Here is an 11896-nt window from a genome sequence, read left to right on the forward strand (position 1 = left end):
TAACCGTGCTTAAAGTATTTAACCTTAAATTTAGTGTATTAATTACAAAGTGTCGAACGCTTTGTACTCAAAATTTATTTATGATTTGAATAAAGACTTAAAATTGATTGAAGTTATATTTTCCGCAATAAGTTGACAAATAGTAAAAAGAAAGTGGTAAGGAAAAGAAATGAAAAAGGAAAAGAAAAAGAAAAATTCAGTATAATCAAGATTGTCACTGACGTGACAACTGTTATAGTTTCTAAAGTTTTGGGTTTATTATTCATTTTCTTACATTAAATTATTTAATTTTCTTGCAATCTGTTTCTTGCAACCTATTTTTCATTTTTCTCTCTCATGCTGTGCTGTGGTGGTTGTTATTTTGAGACTTTTGGGTGGTTTGGTTGTGCATAGTGCTAATGTCTGTCTCAAAGTGCAAAAGACTGTCTCTTTGTCTGGTTTCATGGCTGTGGTTCTGTTGTGTGGCTGTGGCTTCGGGTGAGAGTAGTATCGGTTCCAAAGACCTTGATCAGACACCAACATGGGGCCGTTGCTTGTGTCTGCACTGTTTTCATCTTGATATCCTTAACTCTGGAGAAAAGCCTTCAAGAAGTGGGAACGGTGTGTCACCATTTTCAAAAGTTTCTTCTCTTCTCTTTTTTTCTCTCTTGTAATTATTATTACTGTTTACCTGCGCATGCGTTTGACAATCAAGTTAACTGTCCCTTCCATACTCTGGTTCAGTTCAATTTACTTTAATTGGGCCTCAATGGAGTTGATTTTTTTTTTCTGTTGCTTTTTTTTAAAACAAATTATCTTATCCCTATTGCTGAGGCTTTTGTATTTGCGTTTGAACCCTGAATTTGGGGGGTTCTGCAATTTCTTGTTTGTGCATTGTCTGTTCTGCCTTTGCAGTTTCATTTTATGCTTTCGAGGAAATTCCTTCTTTCGTTTTTTTTGTTTCTGAAAACATTTAATAATGTTTGAAATCTTAGAAGTTGAAGGGTTGTTGTGATGCCATGATCATAATGAGTGCTTCTTGTGATTTTCCTCTTTGCTAACCTGATGATTTTTGTTTTCTCAGTGGCTACAGGAAAAGCACAAGAAGGCTTTGCTTGAGGCTTTGGAAAAGGTCAAAGCTGGTAAGAATTTTTCATTAAAGCGATTAGTTGTCATGAACTAATGCTTACATCGTGAAGCCAAAGCAGTTTGACTCTTCTTCTCGATTTAATTTTCTTTTATTGTAATTTATGTGAATGATTATTATTATATAATAATAATAATAATAATAATAATAACTACTACTTCTTTGCTTGTCTTTATATTGTTGGTTTTGTTTTTGCAGAGTTGATGATTCTTGGTTTCCTTGGAGGATGACTTCAAGGTTGTTGTTGGAGTAAAAAATCGTGTATATTATTTTTATGTTATTAGTATGATTTATATATATGATTTATTGTGTACTGGCTTTAATCCGTGTAGGTGGCCACAATGGAAGGAAGGAGTAACCATGTTGTGTCAATTTACAAAGACTTCGGAACAGATACACGGTGTGTGGTACTGAACTTTCTAATCATCCTCTTCTAGCGAATTGCTGCACAGTATTGTCAGTTTTTTCTGCTTACTTTTTTAAATCAGCCTAATTTTCCATCCCCATCCTCATCTGCCCCCTCCAATGGAGAACTAAAGGTTTCGCCTATCAATGAGAAAGCAACAAATGTACTGGAAACAGCTGACGATAAAAAAGGTTGTTTCTGCTCCACATAGGATGGGGTAGGGGGTTTATTGTGTTTCTCTTGTGTGTAGATTTTTGTTTAAGTCTAGGTTTAAGACTTAGTTAACAGTTTCTAATAGGATGTTTGACAGAGTTGCTTTTTTGAAATCTTGTTTGTTTTTGAGTCAAACTAGTGGTTATGAATAAGAATGAAAGTATTAACAAGGAAAAGAATCCTGATTAAGTGGTGAGTGTGCACACTCATGACTTAAACAAGATGATTTTGTATCTTAATTTTAAAAGTTTAGAGTGTACTTAAAATATATGTCTTAGGATGATTATTTATATTTGTGTGTAATTGTATGATAGACGAATATTGAAATTTTAGAGTAAAATGTCTCTCTCTATATATTATGTGTTTATTTTAGATTTTGAATTGTTTTTTTGGTTAATAGTTTTAGATCAACATTTGTGTTGGTGTAGTATGTTTGTACACAGTGGGTGTCTGTTAATTATTGATGGACTCAAATTCTAAATAAATTTGAGACGTATGTATTTGAAGGACCTAGGTATAATCTGAGATGAATTGACTTTATGTTAATTTCATTCTTTTTAGTTCGATGAAGCGATTTTCCAGTTCATTTGAAACCATGCTATGAGATCATATCATATAACAATTCGAAATGAATCTATTTTTGGTTTGTATCACTTACTTCCTGCAGATATAACCCATGTGGATGAAGCGATTTTTCAGTTCATTCGAACCCATGGTACGGGATCATGTCTAATAACAATTCAAAATCAATTGCTATTATGTCTATTTTTGATTTGTATCACTTGCTGCAGATTGTTGAAAAGCCTGTTGATACGGTTACCCATGTGGATGAAGCAATTTTTCAGTCATTCGAAACCATGGTATGAGATCATATCTAATAACAACTCAAAATCAATTGTTATGTCTATTTTTGATTTGCGTATTTCATCTGCATAGTACTTGGATTTCAGTCATTAGTATTAGAATACTAAATTTTGTGAAATTGTGGATTTGTGGCAAGTACAACATCTGCAAACTCTTTTATTTATACTATATATCTCATAGGTTTCATTAAATTATTCAGACAACTAAATTAGATTCCTTTTTTTATTGTCAGTTGGATTGAAGTATTAATCCCATTTTTTGCAAATTATCTGTAAATCAATCTTCTGCAGTAATTCTATATAATTGTAGGGGACAGTCTCACAACATTTCTGATTGAAAGAAAGCAGCAAAGAAGATCTCTTTGGTCTAGAAGATTGGAAGAGGTATACAAGATTGTGCTTCTTCTAACTATGAATAATTCCTCATTTGAAACTTACACAGTTGAATTTATCCATAATTTCCAATTTCCTGCATTCCCTTTCTTTCATATAAAAGCTTTGTACATCAGTGGACAAGTATGTTTTACAACAATGGACTTGTTCTGTTCACTTACTTCCTGCAGATTGTTGAAAAGGTTGTTGATATAGTTACCCATGTGGATGAAGTGATTTTCCAGTTCATTTGAAACCATGGTATGAGATCATATCTAAAAACAATTCAAAATCAATTGTTATATGTCTACTTTTGATTTGTATCGCTTACTTCCTGCAGATTGTTGAAAAGCTTGTTGATATAGTTCCCCATGTGTATGAAGCGATTTTGGAGTTCATTTGAAACCATGGTATGAGATCATATGTAGTAACAATTCAAAATCAATTGTTATATGTTTATTTTTTGTTTGTATCTTTCATCTGCGCAGTACTTGGATTTCAGTGAAATATCATTAGTATTAGAATACTAAAATTTTGTGAAATTGTGGATTTGTAGCAAGTACAACATCTGCAAACTCTTTTATTTATACTATATATGTCCTGAACTAATGCTTACATCGTGAAGCCAAAGCAGTTTGACTCTTCTTCTCGATTTAATTTTCTTTTATTGTAATTTATGTGAATGATTATTATTATATAATAAATAATAATAATAATAACTACTACTTCTTTGCTTGTCTTTATATTGTTGGTTTTGTTTTTGCAGAGTTGATGATTCTTGGTTTCCTTTCTCTGCTTCTGACTTTCGGGCAGAGTTACATTGTTAGAATATGTATTCCTACTGATGTGGCAGACAAATTGTTGTCATGTCTGTTTGTTGGTACCGACAAAGAATCAAGTAGTGAAGAGGAACACAGTAGGAAACTTCTTTCTAATGAACATATATATTTGTCAGCCCTTACCAATGTAAGAAGGTAACTAGGTTTCCTCGCTAAGATTTTATTTAATTGAATGAAACCTTAGTCTATGTTCTTTTATCTTAGTTAACTTAAAAGTATTTCAATACGATAATTTAGTTAACACTGTTTTTCATGATATTTTGCAGAATTATGTTCATAGAAACAAATAACATTTACGTAGTCCTGTCATGTCATGGACTATTGTTTAATGCACGCATGTCGTCTTTAGTTGTAGATTGACCAATTGAAAACAATTGCTTCTCTCATTCAAAATGCCATTAAATGTATGCTTGGCTTAGGAAAATAAGATATTTTATGTTGATTAATTATAGATGTTACTGATGTGGATATTTGCATTTGGTTGCATCATTTCCATTGCCAAATACTGAAATTTCACCTCGTTTTGGAATCACCAAGTTATGAGTTTTATAGCGAGAATTCGTCCATGTCTTAGTTAGGTTTAAAATTCGTAGAAACATAGAAGAAAGCACTTATATCTGCTCATTCATGCCTGACCTTATTTGCAATTTTTTGTTTATTCATATCTGTAGTTGCCTATCTAATTGTTGTTGGTTACAGGGAGATCATCAACCACTTATATCTGTCAATGGATTGCACACCAGTTACACATTCTCATATTCTTCTCAGCAGTCCTTCATGCATTTTACAGTGCTGTAACAATGCTTCTTGGGAGACTAAAGGTTTGGATGTATTTTTTTTTTCTTTCTTCTTTTTGTAGCTTTATTGATTGAAAACTTAGTTAATTTTCCATATCTACGCATTTTAAGGATACCAATTTGGTAATAATAATCCTATGGCTTCCTCTTTGCTTTGAAACCGTGATGCCTAGAAGGATTTAATAGTTGAAATTTCTTGTAAGTTCACAATTTTTTTAATTTTCTCCTAAGAAAAAGAAAAAGAAAAAGAAAAATAGATTTAGTTTAAACTTTAAATTCAAGATATAGTAATAATGGCTCAAATTTATGTTCTGATCAGATTATATCTCCATTGGTGTTAGTGCATGTATAAGAGGGAATTAAAATATACTAGAGGCAATTGTAGGTAGGTTAAAAGCTGCTGCAGAATACATATACATACATATAATAATAATATAATATAACATAACATAATAATAATAATAATAATAATAATAATTCAAGACCAAAGTAAGGTACATCAACTTCAACATAGAAATGAAATTGAAATCTTGGCTTGGGTGATTAATCCGAAATATGATGGTTTATGTTATATCCTAAAGTTTTGGGATTTGATTAATATTATTGTTGGGTTGTTAAGATTTAATTAGTAGATATTAGGATTTTATCATTTATTTAATTAGTAGATATTAGGATTTTATCATTTATTTAATTAGTTAGGATTTTATCATTGATTTAATTAGTTAGGATTTTTTTAGGATTAACCATGTTGTGTCAATATACAAAGACTTTGGAACAGATACACGGGGTGTGGTACTGAACTTTCTAATCATCCTCTGCTAGCGAATTGCTGCACAGTATTGTCAGTTTTTTCTGCTTACTTTTTTAAATCAGCCTATTTTCCATCCCCATCCTCATCTGGCCTCTCCAATGGAGAACTAAAGGTTTCGCCTATCAATGAGAAAGCAACAAATGTACTAGAAACAGCTGACGATAAAAAAGGTTGTTTCTGCTCCACATAGGATGGGGTAGGGGGTTTATTGTGTTTCTCTTGTGTGTAGATTTTTGTTTAAGTCTAGGTTTAAGACTTAGTTAAAAGTTTCTAATAGGATGTTTGACAGAGTTGCTTTTTTGAAATCTTGTTTGTTTTTGAGTCAAACTAGTGGTTATGAATAAGAATGAAAGTATTAACAGGAAAATAATCTTGATTAAGTGGTGAGTGTGCACACTCATGACTAAAACAAGATGATTTTCTATCTTAATTTTAAAAGTTTGGAGTGTACTTAAAATATATGTCTTAGGATGATTATTTATATTTTTGTGTAATTGTATGATAGACGAATATTGAATTTTAGAGTAAAATGTCTCTCTCTGTATATTATGTGTTTATTTTAGATTTTGAATTGTTTTTTTGGTTAATAGTTTTAGATCAACATTTGTGTTGGTGTAGTATGTTTGTACACAGTGGGTGTCTGTTAATTATTGATGGACTCAAATTCTAAATGAATTTGAGACGTATGTATTTGAAGGACCTGGGTATAATCTGAGATGAATTGACTTTATGTTAATTTCATTCTTTTTAGTTCGATGAAGCGATTTTCCAGTTCATTTGAAACCATGCTATGAGATCATATCATATAACAATTCGAAATGAATCTATTTTTGGTTTGTATCACTTACTTCCTGCAGATAGTTGAAAAGCTTGTTGATATAGTAACCCATGTGGATGAAGCGATTTTTCAGTTCATTCGAACCCATGGTACGGGATCATGTCTAATAACAATTCAAAATCAATTGCTATTATGTCTATTTTTGATTTGTATCACTTGCTGCAGATTGTTGAAAAGCCTGTTGATACGGTTACCCATGTGGATGAAGCGATTTTTCAGTCATTCGAAACCATGGTATGAGATCATATCTAATAACAACTCAAAATCAATTGTTATGTCTATTTTTGATTTGCGTATTTCATCTGCATAGTACTTGGATTTCAGTCATTAGTATTAGAATACTAAATTTTGTGAAATTGTGGATTTGTGGCAAGTACGACATCTGCAAACTCTTTTATTTATACTATATATCTCATAGGTTTCATTAAATTATTCAGACAACTAAATTGGATTCCTTTTTTTATTGTCAGTTGGATTTAAGTATTAATCCCATTTTTTGCAAATTATCTGCAAATCAATCTTCTGCAGTAACTCTATATAATTGCAGGGGACAGTCTCACAACATTTCTGAAGATCTCTTTGGTCTAGAAGATTGGAAGAGGTATACAAGATTGTGCTTCTTCTAACTATGAATAATTCCTCATTTGAAACTTACACAGTTGAATTTATCCATAATTTCCAATTTCCTGCATTCCTTTCTTTCACATAAAAGCTTTGTACATCAGTGGACAAGTATGTTTTACAACAATGGACTTGTTCTGTTCACTTACTTCCTGCAGATTGTTGAAAAGGTTGCTGATATAGTTACCTGGATGAAGCGATTTTCCAGTTCATTTGAAACCATGGTATGGGATCATATCTAAAAACAATTCAAAATCAATTGTTATATGTCTACTTTTGATTTGTATCGCTTACTTCCTGCAGATTGTTGAAAAGCTTGTTGATATAGTTCCCCATGTGTATGAAGAGATTTTGGAGTTCATTTGAAACCATGGTATGAGATCATATCTAGTAACAATTCAAAATCAATTGTTATATGTTTATTTTTTGTTTGTATCTTTCATCTGCGTAGTACTTGGATTTCAGTGAAGTATCATTAGTATTAGAATACTAAAATTTTGTGAAATTGTGGATTTGTAGCAAGCACAACATCTGCAAACTCTTTTATTTGTACTATATATGTCATAGGTGTCATTAAATTATTCAGACAAGTAAATTAGATTCCTTTCTTTATTGTCAGTTGGATTTATGTATTAATTCAATTTTTTTCAAATTATCTGGAAACCAATTTTCTGCTGTATTTATCTATTGCTGACCGGTCGTTTTATTTATAATTATAGGGGACAGTCTCATAGCTTTTCAGATTGAAAGAAAGCATCAAAGAAAATCTCTTTGGTCTAGAAGTTTGGAAGAGGTATACAAGATTGTTCTTCTTCTAACCATGAATAGTTCCTCATTTGAAACTTACACAGTTGGATTCTTTCATAATTTCCAATTTCCTGCATTTCTTTCTTTCATATAAAAGCTTTGTACATCAGTGGACAAGTATTTTTTACAACAGTGGACTCCGTTCACTTACTTCCTGCAGATTGTTGAAAAGGTGGTTGATATAGTTACCCATGTGGATGAAGCGATTTTCCAGTTCATTCGAAACCATGGTATGAGATCATATCTAATAACAATTCAAAATCAATTGTTATGTCTGTTTTTGATTTGTATCTTTCATCTGCGTAGTACTTGGATTTCAGTGAAATATCATTAGTATTAGAATACTAAAATTTTGTGAAATCGTGGATTTGTGGCAAGTATACTATTTATTTCATAGGTTTCATTAAATTATTCTATAGTGAAACAGTTGATCCTAATGTTAATTATTGTTGAAGCTTGAAAACACGTGTATATTATTTTTATGTTATTAGTATGATTTATATGTATGATTTATTGTATACTGGCTTTAATCCGTGTAGGTGGCCACAATGGAAGGAAGGAGTAACCATGCTGTGTCAATTTACAAAGACTTTGGAACAGATACACGGTGTGTGGTAGGTTGATGCTTCTGAACTTTCTAATCCATCCTCTGCTAGCGAATTGCTGCACAGTATTGTCAGTTTTTTCTGCTTACTTTTTTAAATCACTTTTGTCTAGGACACTTTATTCAGCATTGCCCTACTAATGGTGACCCAAATTATGTCACGAGAAAAGTCAAGCAACCTACTGGTATTCCAAGATCCATGCTGATGGTAAATCCACAAGGTTCCTATGCTTCACCAAATGGCTCAGTAGCTGTCTTGAAACCAAATGAGTAAGTTCACCTTGATTATGCTTGTCCATTCTGTCATATGTAGGCATGAAGTTTAGTTTTATATTTTCCTTGCAAACAGGGCTGCTTTTAAGAAAGAAATAAAAGGGTTGCCATCAATTGGGGACCTACCACCTGAGCTCCACTGTCCCTTGTGTAATAATGTCATGAAAGATGCTGTACTGACAAGCAAGTGTTGCTTCAAAAGCTTTTGTGACAGATGTAGGTTTTTAATTCATCAGTTGTATTTGATGTTTTCAGAATTTGTATATTGTGTTAATGTTTCTCTAGTTTATAGTTGAGTTGTAGCTTATTATCCAAGTACATTTGAGTTTTCAGATATGGAGTCTGCTTGATGTCCACAGCCTAATTTTCCATCCCCATCCTCATCTGCCCCCTCCAATGGAGAACTAAAGGTTTCGCCTATCAATGAGAAAGCAACAAATGTACTGGAAACAGCTGACGATAAAAAAGGTTGTTTCTGCTCCACATAGGATGGGGTAGGGGGTTTATTGTGTTTCTCTTGTGTGTAGATTTTTGTTTAAGTCTAGGTTTAAGACTTAGTTAAAAGTTTCTAATAGGATGTTTGACAGAATTGCTTTTTTGAAATCTTGTTTGTTTTTGAGTCAAACTAGTGGTTATGAATAAGAATGAAAGTATTAACAAGGAAAATAATCTTGATTAAGTGGTGAGTGTGCACACTCATGACTAAAACAAGATGATTTTCTATCTTAATTTTAAAAATTTGGAGTGTACTTAAAATATATGTCTTAGGATGATTATTTATATTTTTGTGTAATTGTATGATAGACGAATATTGAATTTTAGAGTAAAATGTCTCTCTCTGTATATTATGTGTTTATTTTAGATTTTGATTTGTTTTTTTGGTTAATAGTTTTAGATCAACATTTGTGTTGGTGTAGTATGTTTGTACACAGTGGGTGTCTGTTAATTATTGATGGACTCAAATTCTAAATGAATTTGAGACGTATGTATTTGAAGGACCTGGGTATAATCTGAGATGAATTGACTTTATGTTAATTTCATTCTTTTTAGTTCGATGAAGCGATTTTCCAGTTCATTTGAAACCATGCTATGAGATCATATCATATAACAATTCGAAATGAATCTATTTTTGGTTTGTATCACTTACTTCCTGCAGATAGTTGAAAAGCTTGTTGATATAGTAACCCATGTGGATGAAGCGATTTTTCAGTTCATTCGAACCCATGGTACGGGATCATGTCTAATAACAATTCAAAATCAATTGTATTATGTCTATTTTTGATTTGTATCACTTGCTGCAGATTGTTGAAAAGCCTGTTGATACGGTTACCCATGTGGATGAAGCGATTTTTCAGTCATTCGAAACCATGGTATGAGATCATATCTAATAACAACTCAAAATCAATTGTTATGTCTATTTTTGATTTGCGTATTTCATCTGCATAGTACTTGGATTTAGAATACTAATTTTCCATCCCCATCCTCATCTGCCCCCTCCAATGGAGAACTAAAGGTTTCGCCTATCAATGAGAAAGCAACAAATGTACTGGAAACAGCTGATGATAAAAAGGTTGTTTCTGCTCCACATAGGATGGGGTAGGGGGTTTATTGTGTTTCTCTGGTGTTTAATTTTTTGTTTAAGTCTAGGTTTAAGGCTTGGTTAAAAGTTTCTAATAGGATGTTTAACAGAGTTGCTTTTTTGAAATCTTGTTTGTTTTTTAGTCAAACTAGTGGTTGACTAGTTTGAAATCAGGTCTTGGCCCCTTCGACATGCCATTTGCAGGGGGTATGCCACAAGACCCATTTGGCATGGAAGGTTACATGATGCCTGTTGTTTGGCCTCATACGTACACATTAGTTATTTTAAAATTGAAATTGGGCACTTTTCTGCTCTCATGCTCACAAACTGAAACATGTCCTGGACATCATTGATCTTTTTGGGAACTTATTCATAAGTAATTGCGAGATAGAAAAATAAGAAGGAAAGAATGAAATAAGCTTTTCCATAAGTTAATAATTTGGTGAAGCTTTCTCATATTAGCTTTTAAGAGTTGATTTTTCATTCATACATAAGTTGATTTTTAACTCATGATTATTTCACATTTCTTATTTTAGTCTTAGTGCTTATGGAGAAATTTATCAAACAGGTCCATGTGTGAAGGAGGGATTTGAGAGTTGTAGTTTGAAACTCCGGTTGAATTTAGTTGCATATTTATCCAATCCAATGTTGATGTGTTGGTATTTAGAATGTCTAATTGTAATACAATAAATGTTCAGGGATCTTGCTGACTTTGGTATGGGAATGAATGTTCCACCCCCAGTTATGAGTAGTTGAGGCGGAAACGGGAAAATGAGAGACGGGGTGAAAGGTACAGACAACTACTCATGTTCTGATATATACTGTTAAGAAGTTTGATTCACCTTTATTTGTCAACTACTTAAAATAGCAACATTTAAGACATTTACCTCCCACCATATATTTAACACACCATCAGTGTTTCACATTAGTAGACTTTTTTTTATAATTCTAGAGTGAATTTATGATTACTGTCAGCCCTTCCTTCCAAATTTTTGAAGTAGTTCTCTCGACTTATCCCCAAAATTTGTTTCTTATGATTTTTTAGTGACTTTAATAATTTCTTTCTTGAACAGGGACTTCTCCAAAGATCGAGACTTTGGTAGGGAAGTGAGCGGTGTTGGAGATGTTTCTTCAATGAAACCAAAAACTGTATGTGCTTTTTATTCAATTTTGCTCTCTTTTTCTATAGACTTTTATGTGCCATCTACTTTCTTGCGTTTTTCTGATTGCACAGATAATCCCACTTGTTATCATAGTAAACTGTGTAAGTTAATTATTTTTGCTTCATTTATTGATAAAAAAAATTATTCAAGCATCACTCTGGTTGATCATAAAATGATTGAGGGAACAAACGCTAACGCATCTCACCATAATGCTGTGGTCAACAGCAGCCAATTGGTTAAAAACCAAAGTAGTAGTGGATAGAGTTGCTTTGCACTGCACGATAATGGTGCAATGGTGTTATTACATTTTGAAATTTCACCTACATTTACTTAACAACCACTTTTTATAATACAATATTATATTAAAATATTAAAAACAAAATATTATAATAAAATAGTAATTTATAGAGTTCGTAATTCGGATGTAAGAGAAAAATGATGGTTTTAAACCATCGGTACCCAGTGATAATGCTGTTTTTTTTTTCTTCTTTATTTGGCTTTCCTATTGGTAACGATGCTTACTGATGAGGATGGCATAAATTGGTTCATAAATTGGGTTTTGAGAACAAAGTGCAGAGCATTAT

At 32.2% G+C, this 11896-nt stretch overlaps 1 protein-coding gene across 1 annotated transcript; it reads left to right on the forward strand.

Moving 5' to 3' along the window:
- The first annotated feature begins 287 nt into the window (after positions 1-287).
- LOC137808092 (MLO-like protein 8) lies at positions 288-11467 on the forward strand. The gene is given in 20 exon segments (XM_090299629.1): positions 288-524; positions 526-600; positions 1064-1121; positions 3747-3954; positions 4519-4640; positions 6285-6354; positions 6431-6499; positions 6813-6866; positions 7045-7110; positions 7190-7259; positions 7606-7679; positions 7854-7923; positions 8233-8307; positions 8411-8567; positions 8647-8786; positions 8904-9038; positions 9727-9796; positions 9872-9940; positions 10848-10939; positions 11223-11467. Coding segments are annotated over 6 exon segments (597 nt in total). The 5' UTR covers positions 288-398; the 3' UTR covers positions 6293-6354; positions 6431-6499; positions 6813-6866; positions 7045-7110; positions 7190-7259; positions 7606-7679; positions 7854-7923; positions 8233-8307; positions 8411-8567; positions 8647-8786; positions 8904-9038; positions 9727-9796; positions 9872-9940; positions 10848-10939; positions 11223-11467.
- The last annotated feature ends 429 nt before the right edge of the window (positions 11468-11896 follow it).

Source organism: Phaseolus vulgaris, chromosome 3 (genome assembly GCF_051622355.1).
Source record: "Phaseolus vulgaris cultivar YP4 chromosome 3, ASM5162235v1, whole genome shotgun sequence".
Classification (NCBI taxonomy): Eukaryota; Viridiplantae; Streptophyta; class Magnoliopsida; order Fabales; family Fabaceae; genus Phaseolus; species Phaseolus vulgaris.